General features: G+C 35.6%; 1 protein-coding gene across 1 annotated transcript in view; it reads right to left on the reverse strand.

The window, feature by feature from the left end:
* Nucleotides 1-14,401, reverse strand: part of AstC (Allatostatin C) — a 56,311-nt gene continuing 41,910 nt past the window's right edge. The window contains exon 2 of the mRNA XM_089245474.1: nucleotides 1-502. Within this exon, the coding sequence (XP_089101600.1) occupies nucleotides 329-502 (174 nt within the window). The 3' untranslated portion in view covers nucleotides 1-328. The remainder of the gene's footprint in view (nucleotides 503-14,401) is intronic.

Here is a 14,401-nt window from a genome sequence, read left to right on the forward strand (position 1 = left end):
TCATGGAAAAAACAAAATTTTATTTTACAACTAATCACCAAGTTTTCTGAACACCAACTACTAAGAATTCATATCTAAAACAACGAGGGAAAAAAATTATCTTGCAGTTAAGTAATTAAAAAAAACAGTGTTACATGGAATATACATCAATCATGGGCATACAGCGTTTATATATATAGAATTTTTAACGGTATATTTTGGAATGACACAGAGAAACACATACATTATTATTAACTGCGGTGAGATAATTTAGGAATGTGGGTAATTTTTTGATCATTCTCGCGAGGAAAAACGAATGTTCAAATTGCAGAGATGTTCTGTCGAATATTCACTTCCTCCTTCTAAAGCAAGAAATGGGATTGAAGTAACATTGGTGGTATCTTATCTGACGTTTCGCAGGGTTATCGTCCGACTGTGCCATCAGAGGGGCTAGCTGCTCCCCATTCGCTTCCATGTTGGACTGCAGCTTTTTCAGTAGAGCTTGTTCGTAAGGTGACGCCATCTGTCAAAAAAATAAATCAATAATTTCGTATTATAGGTTTATTATTATTTATAAACTAAAAAAAAATTATATCAGTTCATGGAAAGTAAAATTTAATAATAAATATTTTTAATAACTAAATAAATTTTTTTATTAATTTTTAAATAAACTAAATTATACTAAAAACTCAACTTTAAATTAAATATAAAACATGTAAATTGCTGTCATAAAGTAGTCCGTCGAAGTCACATCCAGATTTGTGAAATCGTGCAAGAAAATTCGATTTTACTTCTAATTTCATTGAGGAGTCAAAATGCTCCTAAAAAGTTTAGATAATTTCTTTTTTACAGAGTTATTTCTCACTGATAAAAAAAAATACCCCTTACAATTTGGGAGAGGATCGAGTAATATTCATATTTGTTGAAAAAATAATTTCAAAATTAACGAAAATTCACATTGAATGTGAAAAAAATTATTACAATTGATGAAAATAAATTCATATTGAATGTGGAAAAATATGTTCAGAATTAACGAAAATAATTTCAGATTTTATGAAAATTCGTATTTAATGGTGAATAATTTCTCATAATTGGTAAATATATTATTAATAATTATTAAATTATTTTCGTTAATTCTGAACATATTTTCCCACATTCAATATGAATTTATTTTCATCGATTGTAATAATTTATATTTAATGAAAAAATTAGCGAAAAAAAACAATTTCAGGAAATAAAATTATGAAAATAACTTCAGAATTAATGAAAAAAATACAATTTCAGATTTTATGCACGTCCATATTTGATGAAAAAAACAATTTAGGAATTGATGAAAATTCATTTTTAATGAGAAGAAATAATCTTAGAATAAATAAAATTCTGCAAAAATACGTACGATTCGGAGCCCTGGGGCCCCATTAAGATTCACTGTGTGAATGAATCTAGATACCGGATTATGACTTGTTGGCACTCGAGCTTCCCGAAAATTTATTTTTTTTGCCGCAATGTCTGAAAAGTTGAAAATCTTAACGGTCTCGTCCCCCACCCGAAAAACTCATTTATAGTGTTAACGCTTCAGATCATATTATAATTAGAAAACATTTAAGCAATGTTTCAAGTTATTTCTGCTAAAAAATCGATTTTGAAAGATGAAAAAAAAACCCTCGTTTTTTAACTTTTACATGACTAAGGTATTTTAGTATAAGGGCGTGTAATTTGTAGAGATCGTAGCGGAAAATTGCTGCTGTTGAGATTACGGTAATTTAGTTTGACTTTTACACAGTTTTGGAGAAACGCTTTAAGTACTGCAATTTCCCATTTTTGTTAAGGTTTCGAAATTTTCTGACACAAACACTACGATTAATTATGTCGCTGCTTTGAAAATTGTTTCCGGGTAATTCATTTTGAGTGGGTTTTTATTTTAAATGACTTAAAAGTATAGTTCAAGTAAATAATTATTCATCCGACCATTGCATGAACTGATGATAAGTAGAAAGAGGAGGAGACAACATTATTAAGTTCATAATTTTTGTCCCAGAATAGAAAACCAGCCATAATTTTTACTTTAATTTGAGACTTAGTGGTGGTTTTTATAATATTATTATAGTATTTTTTTATTCAGGCGAAGAATAAAGGTGCTTTGTTTGACTTGACAAACAAAAAACTTTAGGAACTAATGTGAAGTGCACCCCATGAATTCGTAAATAGTTTAAAAATTCATAAAAGTTATAGGGATCCAAAAAAAATATTCTCAAGAAGGGTTTTAATACAGAAAAAATTAGTTAAAATTTTTGTCGATAGAGGGCACTAAACGCAAGTCCAGCAGTAGTGATTGGACCTGGACCTTTCTTCAAACTCTTTAGTATCCGAAACGTTCGTGAAACTTTAGACGGTTATTCGTGGCTGAGGTAAAACAACTTCAAAAACAGTATCAACATTACAATGGAAGACATATTTCTTTAAAGCTGTTGAAGTTTTACGTGTTCAGAGATTTATAAAATGGGCTTAAGCTTAGTAAACAGATCTTGATTTACGTGTTCCAACCCGTGTTACGAACGGCGAAGGAATCCGAGCACAATCAGCCAAAGCCTCCTAGAAGTAGTAACTAGGAGGCTTTGTGCCTCAGCTCCAATGGTCTTGTCTGTGGGCGGTTAACCGACATCGTTGTTTTTTGAAGAGGCTACGGGGTGCCACGCTTAGGGAATAATAATTAAAGCAAATTTTTCTTATTTTTAATAATAAAACAATGCTATTGCTGTTCATCCATGGAAATGATTACAAAAGAAATTATGTAATCATCACATTTTAATAGCGCAATGAGATCTCCCACATAAGATCTCCAGATCACCTGCACTAATATAATGCCATTTTTGGTGATAGGAGACCGAGCAGTTCCGGCCATGTTTGAATGCGTAAAAATTAACAGATGTATCTTTGGAGCTGGCCCTAGACTGGTCGGACTAGAATTACTCTTTTGTTTACTAGAAATACTCCCTCGGGAGTATGAGAGTGAGCAGTCATTAGACAGCCTCTCGAGATGGCCAGTTTGCTTCCGAAATCAGAAGATGGCAGCAGTCCTTGAACATCCGTGAACACATAACAAACGTTCCTAAAAAAAGCTTCATGTTAGTAACGCACCACTTATATACGTCACATTTCGACGTAACCGATTCGAAAGACGTTCCTCATAAGTGTACGTAGAAGTTCCTCATAGGCGTTCACGAGGTGTATGTGCGATTTACAGTGCACCACAACATTTTAGACACATGAAATTCACGCAAAAAAACAATGAATTATTGAATAATAAGGGTTTACAGATACACAAATACTTTTCCCTTTCCTTAAAAATATTTTTAAAGGATTTGAATATCAGAAACAATGCCGTAATTCGTAATGAAAGTTTGCAAAAAGAGTAAAATTCGAGTTACCGAAAGTTTAGACGCAATAAAGAATTTTCGTTATTGATTGTCGAAATATGCAAGCTGTTCAGTATTTATAATCTCCACGAGATAGCATCGTTATTTGAGATGCCGCGATCTACTGAGAACAGATCTTAAGAAGTAAGCAAGATATAGAAGTTGAAATCGGAAGGGAAGACCGTTCCGGAAATTGTAGCTCTCTCACAACGTTCTGAAATGTCTATCTACCTAGTGTTATCTGGAGGTAGTATCTGTAGAGCCAAACGCCGATCGAGATGGACAAGTATTGCAGATACGCGAGATGACAGAAGAATTCAAATACTTCAAATTTGGCATGTACGCGAAAGGATGACTGTGCGACAAATTGAAATCTCATCTGGACTTTCAGTTTCAACAGATATGATTGATAGACGTATACGAGAAACAGGTACAACATCATTTAAAAAAAAAAAGGAAAAAGTCAGCTTTGAAACCCGAATACGAAACACAGGATTACAGTGCGCTCTCAAATATATTTCAAATGGACTTACATTGTGCGAGGTGCGTTCCGTACGAACTTGGACTAAAATCATAAGAAATTAAGAAATGCAGGTACAAGCAAGAAATAATTTATTCTCTTTTCAAAAAGTCTTCCCACAGATGATATTCACTGGTCCCATCGTTCGATAGTCTTTTCAAAGCACCAGTAAGAGAAGGCTTTTTTCTGGAAGCTGCCTCAGAGTGACCCCTGCGCAACTGAAATTTCTACTAGTTCACGACGCTTTCCTCTAAATGTGTTTGCGCAAAGGTGTATGTGTTTAGGGCAGGGGTTCTGGAACTTTCCCCCCGCAGCACCATTTCCATAATCAACGACTATCTGTGGCTCCCCAGAGCAGTTTAACAAAGAGTCTTTTCGGAAAATCTTTGTCAGGGACACTGTTCCGCGGCGCACAGTTTGAGAACCCCCGGATTAGGTCATTATTTGCACGATTTGCGTGAAGAAATACCAATTAATTTTAGTCGCAGGCAAAATGATGGTTCACTGATGGCTTGAACTGCGTTCTGCTGCAATGAGCAGGTATCGATAGCATTTCTCAAAGACCGCCAAAATGCTCAGCATTACATATCGACACCAGAGCAGTGTTTCCAGTCTGTGGTCCAATAAGTGGATGTTGCAATTAAAATATTTTTCAGATACTTTGTAATCTCAAATAGTGTCTAAACTTTTACGGTGCCAGTAGTAGTAGCCTGGTATAAGGTCATAACAATCTCCACCTTGTCCAAATCATGTACCAAATTCGCAGAGACCTGACCGAAGAACCGACCAGAATAAAAAACAATACATGTCATAGGAGGGAGGGGACTTAACGAGGAGTACAATAATGACCCTAGTGACGAGTATGCGCAGTTACAGAGAAATATATGCAGTAGAACCTGTGTACAACCGATACTGTCTATAACGATATTTTCTTTGGCCCCGGAAGAATTCCTATTCAATGGGAAATAGCGCAAATGCTTAAACTGTCTACAACAATATTTTTTCTAGGTCCCTGCAGAATCGTTATATATATACAGGTTTCACTGTATATACATACATATTTAAAGACAAGGAAAAGAACTAACATGTTAGCGAGAGATGCAAAGACGGCACGGTGACGAGCATGTGCGACTAAGAAAAAATATATGTATACAGTATACACCTACGTCACTACCTCCGGAAGAAAATACTCGATCATGTTAGCAAATGTACGTTTGAAACGCAAAAACAAAAATTTGTACAAACAAAAATATAGAACGACCTCGACTAAAAATCAATAGTCGGAGGAATGTAAGAAATCATTACACGAGATAGCCGAAGAATTTTCGAGATAACGATCCATAGTTGTAATTGACTACTTGTGATCACATTTCTGGTAGCAAGCCTTGATGGTGTGCGGTTGGAAAAAAATCCCAGCATCATTGAAAATCGCATTTTATGAAGAAGGGAGTACTAGATAAGATGTCCTTAAATCCCGGAAGGGACAAAGCCCGGGGCCTTATCTGGTCTGACACATTAGATGTCTTCGAGTTTCTATGAGCGATGCTTGTATTATCTTCCTAATATACGATATTCTAGGAAAAGGTGAATTGCACAAGATCATCGTTCAAACAAAAGATCATTAGTTTAGAAGAGGAACCTGCAATAATTATTATTATCATAATTAAAATGTCTCGTTATTGAGAAATAAATTATGGACACACGTCACAATGGCCTTTAGTTATCTTTCTTATTAGATCCGGGATGGTAATTAACAAACTGAATATACCTTAAGATCGTTACCTGCACGATGAAACTGAAGTACGTATGGGTTTAGAGAGATAATGGAAGACATTGATCGTAACCTAATGAGGTGATTGATTGATGATATCCAACATCAATTTCATGACAGAATAGAGTCGAGTCTAGCGTCACCAAATGAATTAGGACAGGTTTAATAGCGTAAAACATTATCGAGGTACGTTGCTAAGAAATGTCCAAAACGGATGAATGTATGAATACTGTTTTGCACGTGGTACTTTGTGAATATGAAGAAATTTGCTGTTGTATGTGATAATTCAGGAGCGCTTTGATATCTCTCTGAGATGTGAAGCGGGGTGTGTCCGGTTCTTCAATGTTCAATGTATGTAATAAAATTAATGTTTTTCAACTTCAAATAAAAATTCCTTTGGTCAAGTAAATTGCATCAACACGATATTCAGTAAAAACCAGATTTATAACAGCACCTATATAAGATGCAACAACATGTGTCCGTCTTAGCCGATATCCATATAGAATAATGTCAATATAAGCATCACTTTTAATGTCAACTGACTGAGGATATAAGGCTATATTTTTCAGCACTTTGAAGGCTTTATTTTCTGCAGTTTTTTTCCAAGAAATTATAGAAATTATTAGGATTTTATCACGACACATTGATGCAATCTTTGATTGAGCTTTTCAGTGGATAACTATGATAGTAAAAAGATTTGCAGCAAAATTATTGATCGTTGTTCAATTTCTCATACATTTGTTATTAGCAAACTTCCCAGAGAGAGAAGCCGTGAATCACATTGACTTTTTTTTTCATTTCTACTACACATAGCTCGATACAAGTATCACTCCAGGACTCTCAATTTCTTGAAATTTTAACCTCTTTATCCTCTTTCTCCCTTCAAGTCTTTCATTTGAAAAGACTACTGTTATTTACTACCACACCCACCAACACACAAGAAACAAATAACAGGATCAAACAAACTCATACTTGTTATTTTCATCATTTATGGAGACTTCATAGGTGCTCTGTGTCGTATATGGAATAGTCATTTTCTAGGAGTTCCATAAGCTTTCATTTATTTCTGTTTTACATGCAGGATGTCCTGTATGTCTTAATTCGGCCATTCTCTCATCATCTGTTTGACGAAGAGCTATTCTAATTTAAAAAATGCTCAACATGTGTTCAGAAATCACTCCGTATTAGTTTCGAGAGTGAAAATACATAATTGGAAGTTAAAGGACAAGGAGACGTTAAAAAATTAAATTTTGTAACCAATATTTTTTCAGTTCATAATCGGCTGCTAGTAAAATTAGTGACGTATCTGAAATGGGCACGTCATTCGAATGATTCTCTAACTGTAAGTATATTTCTGTTACCAGCGGTTCAGAAAGATAAATGGTAAGACATTCACACACTGCATACGTTTCATATCATTAACCGAGGCAAATATCTGGTCGAGCTAAATATAGATCTATATACTGTGGAACCTCAATACAGCGAGTATCAAGGTGCCCGAGAGAATTACCGTTTAAGCTGGAATTAACATACATACTCAATCTACATACATTATCGCTATCGGAAATCTCATTGACCAAAGAGGTGCATTACTATGCACATGCATATCGTTGTGTGTCACTAGTAACCTCGCTTAAAAAATTAAAAATTTTGTCGTATTTGAATGTGAGACATATGGCTGCAGCCAGAAAACGAAACGAGCACAATTCTGACAACATAAATACGTTAAGGCCTCACATACATTCAGAACACACATTCTAATACTCACGCATTTTTTCTGGTAATGTCAGAAAATTAATACACTGCATATATGTCATCGTAAATACTTCATGACTATACAAATTGTATTCCCTATTTACCTCAAGTAAAATATTTTTCATCATTATTTACAATGCTTCATTATCATATTCATATAGTATTAATCGCATCACTATTAACATGTTGCATCTTCAGCCTCTTACCCATCATATGGTGACTTTACCATTATTTATTCATATTACGTTATATTATCACATGCAATTAGTTAGCATCGATTGTCATCAATACACGATATTCGTTAGTTCCTGTGGAGGGGTGCCTGGTAACTCCCGGGGTACAGATTTACTTGCCGCCACATTTCTAAATTTTTCGCCATCTCAGACATGGTGTGACATGACTTAAATTGCCATCGTCCCTATTCTCTTACACCAATCGTGGCTTCAATACATTACTGCATTTCATTGACAAAGCGATGATGGGGGGGGGGGAGTGGGAGGTATGAGCTATTAAAGTCTCATCTACGGCACCCCGATGTCCAAGTGAAAGTTCAGAATTCAAGAGCACACGTTTCGGCATCTATCAGTTTCAGTTCGTTAGAATTTTCCGGAGAGGAATGTTTACGAGGTGCATGTACGGTTAAGGAGTAAAAGTAGCAGTGGTACCTAGAATGTTTCTATAACTAAATTTGCTAGTTATATTATGGACGACTTTTATATAACAAGAACCAAGCGTCATTTTTAACATTTGAGATATACCGATATCTAAACTATTGAAGAGGTGGGATTTTTTTATCTAAACAGAACCAAGTTAAACCAACTATCAAACTGAAGAGATAACTGAATCGAAGATAACTTTAAATAGCTTTTTTTCTTAGTTTTCATTTAATGGCGCTTGGTTCCTTTTATATGAAAGCCGTCAATATATGAATACCATTCATAAAACATAATAAAGAGCAAAAAGGATAGGGCTTTCATAATAAGGGATGGTATAAAAATTCTCTAAAGCCAATCCTAATGAATTTCACATCCCTTTTTCGTGAACTTAATTACAAGTGTTTAACGACCTCATCGAAATTCAGACATAATAAATAACGAAGTTTGTGTGAAATATAGATGGGGGAATACAAGCTAAAATAAAAGAAGAAACCCTTACACAACATTGTTTCATTCTCGTGTTACGCAAACACAAACATGTTGATGAAGTTTTCATCTCTTATCAAGGTCGATAAGCCAAGAAGAAAACCTTCTTTCTCTATTCTCCCCTTCGGTGTATGTGTGTGTGTGCTTGTGTATGGAGATTCAAGCTAACGAAGATAAGCTTAATGAATTCTGAAAAGAGGCAACCAAGTTTCCGAGAGCCAAAAGAAAATGGCGATATCACTTTATCTCTGAGGAATCGAGGGGAAATGAAACAAGATCTTCCTTTTCACTCCTTTTTTTTTCTCCTGTCTTCCTTATTTCTTCCCGATATCCGGGCTGAGTTCCGTGATCCGAATGATCATTGATGGAAGTTGGCTTCTTTGTTCCTAGGGTTTTTATTATTATTACCTTTACAGAGTAATGATGAATATTTTTATATTACTGGTATACGAACGTTTTAACAGCTGGATAAGGCGAATAATTCATTAAAGAAAGTTCAACTGCCTCCGTTGGGAATCCAACTACCATCCTCTCGTATGCCGGGTGAGTGCATTAGAGTTATCAGATTTGAAAACTGAGAAAAAAAGAAGAACGCCTGCGCGCATATTTTTAAACGCCACTTTTTCCATTTTCACAACAGATGGTGCCACAGGGAATCAACATTGTGAGTCTATGTGTGGCCCTTAACGTAATCATGTTGTCGGTGCTGTACTTGTTTCGTGTTCTTACTGGTGCTGCCATCTGTCTTACATATTTTGAATTGAATATGGTAGAGGCTTGAATTTCGAAGTTTCATTTTCGAGGCGTGCGAATCATGTTGAAGGTCTTCCTGCTCTTTGCGACAGACCCTATCAAACGGGAGACCTTTTTTTTTTCTTCACTACACTGCATATTGCAGCTGCCTATGGTGCTGGTATTGGTGAGTTTTGACCAAAATTAAATTTTCATTAATGTTCATCTATATATACCATGTATATATTATTATATACCATGTATATATATATATATAAATGGATAACGGAGAGCGACATCATCTTCAGATTTTTATGTTGGTGTTATTTAGAAATATTTTACATCTCGGAAAATTACTGGACAGTCTGTTGAAAAATTAGATTTGCGCTGGAACATTAGCAGTGTTTTAGACCCATTTTTACGTGGCTTCAGCTGTATGTAGGATATATTATTCAATTACTTGAGAGCAGTGCCATCATCATAACATACGATCCCACCCGGGCACGGCCTGGGACCCTCAAGAGAAGAGGACCTCACAAAAATGAGAACTATAGTTAAATTTTTCTAAAAATTTACCAGATACTTCCTCAGAAAAACCACATGACCCGGGACCTATGATGCTCTTAAAACGGCTCTGCTTGAGAGGACATAGCCCCTACAAGGATGGGACTGACAGGGCTCCAGCAAGGGATCTAGGGTTGATTCTTATCAATTTTAGTGTTTTAACGCTATAAATTTACTATAGGGGGGGGGCACATTAAAAATCTAGCCTGGAAGCTCACTAAAGATCACAACCTAAGGGGTCCTGCAGCAGGATAGGAGAGCCTTTTGTGAGGGTGGTTGTTCCGAGATGCCACAGGATATTTTAGAATAAATTTTGAAAGTATTTGTACATGATTGTTACAATCCTTCAACGACTGCTAAGTGATGGTGGATACGCACGGCAAGCTTAACAAGCAGGTATGCTCAATCTTTTTGTACAAGCATAATTGAGCACCAGTAGAAAAATTTTGTGCAAGCATTTTGATGGTACAAGCGATTCAAAGATTGAACAAATCTCGATTGTGCATGGTTATAGAAGCCGCGGATACGCAAGCGAAACTGAAGGCGTGTACCACTTGGGAATTTCGTACAAGCATGTTTGTCAAGCTTGCAGTCCAAAGCATGCACGATTTCCCCTTCAATACCATACGACACAAGTACGCTTGCACAAGAACCAGTTTGTTACTTGAAATATGTCAAGAAAGAAAAACGCCAACAAAAAGTACCAACACCGAGCAAAGCTCACTGAAGAGTAAAGACAAGCCAAACCACAAGCTACCTGCATGGTGCACACCTACAGTTTCGCTTACACAAATGTGGCTTGTATACAAGCATGCATTATCTCATACTTCATTCAATCTTCAAGCCACTTATGCAATCAAAATGACTGAGCGAAATTTCAGTGTCGCCTTGAGAGCCGGAAATTCGTGTAGCCATTTACTTCATTTTAATAAAACGAATTTCATTTCATGTCGAAAAATGAAGCTGCAAAATTGTTTTCACATTCATGATAAATTCCATCTTGATCAATATCCATGAAATCATCCGTTGGGCATATTTCTAAGCAACATACCTCGACAGGGTTACATCGTTGAACCTGTCCCGATTCATTTGGCGAAGTTAGGTTCTATTATGCCACGAAATTAATGTTGGATATCATCAATCAATCAATTAGATACCGGTCAATGTCTTCTATTATCCTTAACCACATTCGTGCTTCGAACATTCCCCAGTTATAACACCCCATATAAGGGTCCAACTTATCAAGATCCCAAGGTAGGTTGTCCCTTAATTACCATCCAGTATCTAATAGAGAGACAACTGAAGAGCCAATGTGACGGGTGTCCATCATTTATTTCCCACCGTGTCTAGATACCTTGGAAGACCCAATAACGGGGCACTTTAATTATTGTAGATCACTCTCCATTCCCCTAGCCACCTTTAGCTTGGGAGATAATCTTACACATCTCATCAACGTTGACCTTTTCTTAGAGAGTGTCGTATTCGTAAGATAATACTTACACGTATCGCTTATTGAGACTTTTCAGACACCTCATCTACTTCTCCATGAAATGTGGTGAGCCGAGACTGTCAGAAATGACCACGATAGCAGTTAATTACGACTACGTAACATCATCTAGGAAGTTCTTCGGCGATAGTAATAATAACCCTTCTTGTGCACTCAGTTTAATTACTCATTCAAGATTTTGGCATGTTTCTACTTCTCGCGGCTCCGTGAAATTGCCAAACGCGGATCCGGTTCTTTATTACGCACTCTCTCTCTCTCTCTCTCTCTCTCTCTCTCTGCTACAACCTCCTGATTCAGAATAAAATTAATTTCAAGAGACAGACAGGCACACAAGTAGCTGCTGCTGCTACAACATAAATGTGCAATTCCCAACTGAAAAACGCATCCAACGGAGAGGAAAGGTCTCGTTCAAACCGCTGCAACGACCCAACCCTCGTGGTTAATCTAAAGAAAAGGTTTAAATATTGCAAACGAAATCTTCTCTCAGTTTTACTCTCATCCTAAACCACCTTCATAAATAAAGCGGGTTGATTTTAATTTAATTGAACGAGTTTCGGGGGGCTTTTTATCACAGCGGAGGAGTTTCAAATTTAATCACTTGCTGCAATAGCTGCTGGAACAAATGTATTTAGTAGAATACAAATAATACAGGAAGAAAAGAATCAGTTGCAGTTTGATTTCATTCCAGATACTTCGGAACAAGGTTCGAAACTAATGTAATTTGATAAGTTTTCTGAAATTATTTTATAGAATTGTAAGAGAAAATGCAAAAGCTTTTGTTCAACAAAAAGTAATATTTTTTCTCTTCCCCATTTACATGATACATGCTAGTGTTTGCGAAGCTGTACAGCGTGTCCAGAAATTCCTTAATCAGGCTTTTTACTCCTATTGAACAAAAACGTCCAATTTCAAAAATACATGAAGTAAATGTTCATATAATATCACATTTACGTAAACCAGGAGTCTTCAACTCATGGCCATCTGAGCTTTTTTGCTGTGGTCCACCAGAAATTTTAAAAAGTGGCTAAAAACATTGAAAGACGTTTAAATTGAAAAATAATTTGATAAACGCCAAAATGAAAGTTATACTGTGGTGTTTATGTAGAATTGTGTGACGTTTTTCAGCTTCACTGGTAATGATGCGTATTTGATAAAGTACCATGATCGTAGGAGGAAGTTGGAGGACCCAACTCTCAAAGAGTTTTTTGAGCCCATGGTTTCATGTACAGTAGAATCTCTCTAGTCTACAGTAGACGGTCATTCACTGCACCAAAAACTTTTTCGCTAATGAGAAATGTCCGTTAACGGACAGTAAAATACATTAAGTCCCGTTGACGTACTTCAAAAGTGTCCGTTAACGGGAGGTGTCCACTAACGGGGAGTGTCTGGTATGAGAGGTTACACTTTATTTCGGGACGAAAAACTCGGTATCCAAAAAGATAATACAAATAAAAAATTGATATAAATGCTGAAAAACAAACAAATAAAAAAAAGTCAGAATTTTTGAAAGAAATAGTTTCGGAAAAATTGAAATTATTTCGTAGTTTCTTAAAATTTCCAGAATAATTCAGAATCACTGAAAGAAATCATTTTAGAATTTTTAAAACAAATAGTTTAAAAGCAATAATTTATAACTATGAAAGAAATAATTTCGAAATTAGTGATGGAAAGAAATTATGTCATCATTAATAATTCAGAAGTTCAGTCCGCCGATGGCAATAGCCGACGATGCCTCGGAAATCATAAAAAAAAATAGTTGAAGTTTCACTTACTTCATAAAGACAAGATTATCTAGTAGTCGTCCATGTACCAATATTAAAAACAAATGGTTTAGAATATCTTATGTATAACAACAGCGAATGCGTAGCTGTCATATCCGTGCATAACTGACAATTAGAAAACTGACACGTCACAAAATTTCAAAAAGTTATAACTCGCTTTATATTCGCCCGATTTTGAAACGAAAACCACTTTACTGTATTAGTTTTTCACAAGGAATCACGTGTGTAATTATTGGTATTGGGAAGCCGATAGCATCCCCACCCTGTATATCGTCGAAAATTTCCCGAACAAATTCTCCACAACGATAGCATCTTAATGGTTAATTCAAAAATTGTTTGCCTCACGTTTTTCTCTGACTTCCCGTTCTGCAACGCACTCTAAAGTTAATTGTACACGTGCCACAATTCTTCCCCATTGATAATTCAATAATTCATAATAGAAAAACAAGTGAAGCGCTTATTTCAAAAACCCCATAACCAACAAAAAAAAAAATCGAAATTGAGTTAATACTTGTTTCTTGACTTGTTAACCACTCGTCTTTTAGAATCGCCAACTACGAAAGCCTACCCGGCTGGAAAAATCTTAATAAACAAGAGAAAAATTGATAACCTGCAAAAGCTTGCTGAATATACCACAGACTATGTTAAATTCTACCACATGATTTTGAGTCGGCCGACGTCTGAAGTTAAAATAAGAGAACATTCCGACTACACAGAATAGAGAATGATATTACATATGATTATTTTATTTCCACTAAAATCTGTAATTCACCAAAATAAAATTGAATATTATTTTAAAAAGTCAGCTTTCTTGATTTTTACCCCTAACTGAACTCATTTATATCATAAAAATGGTAAAAAAAGTGATTCAAATTTACTTTATTGCTGAAACCCATCGAGCCTATATTACTGGAGGGAGCATCGAGCCACTGCGACAGGATCAGCATCGGATGCAAGGGAAACACGTGACTCGTTGAATAACGCAGTTCCAGCCTGGCAATTTCCCCAAACAAATCTACAATTCAGTCTCTAAATATTGCATTTTAATAATAAAAAAAAAAAGGAGATTAAAAAAAAGGTTAAATTATTTATTTTTTTAATACTGGATAATATAATTTCTTTCGTTAATGCTGAAAAATTTATTTCATTATTTCTGGAATTTTTCTTCATTAATTCTGGCATTTTCTTTCATTAATTCTGGCATTTTCTTTCATTAATTCCTGCATTTTCTTTC

The sequence above is a fragment of the Pholcus phalangioides genome, unplaced genomic scaffold (genome assembly GCF_987345545.1).
Source record: "Pholcus phalangioides strain wild (caught in Gottingen) unplaced genomic scaffold, Ppha-v1.0 ptg000015l_1, whole genome shotgun sequence".
In the NCBI taxonomy this organism is placed as follows: Eukaryota; Metazoa; Arthropoda; class Arachnida; order Araneae; family Pholcidae; genus Pholcus; species Pholcus phalangioides.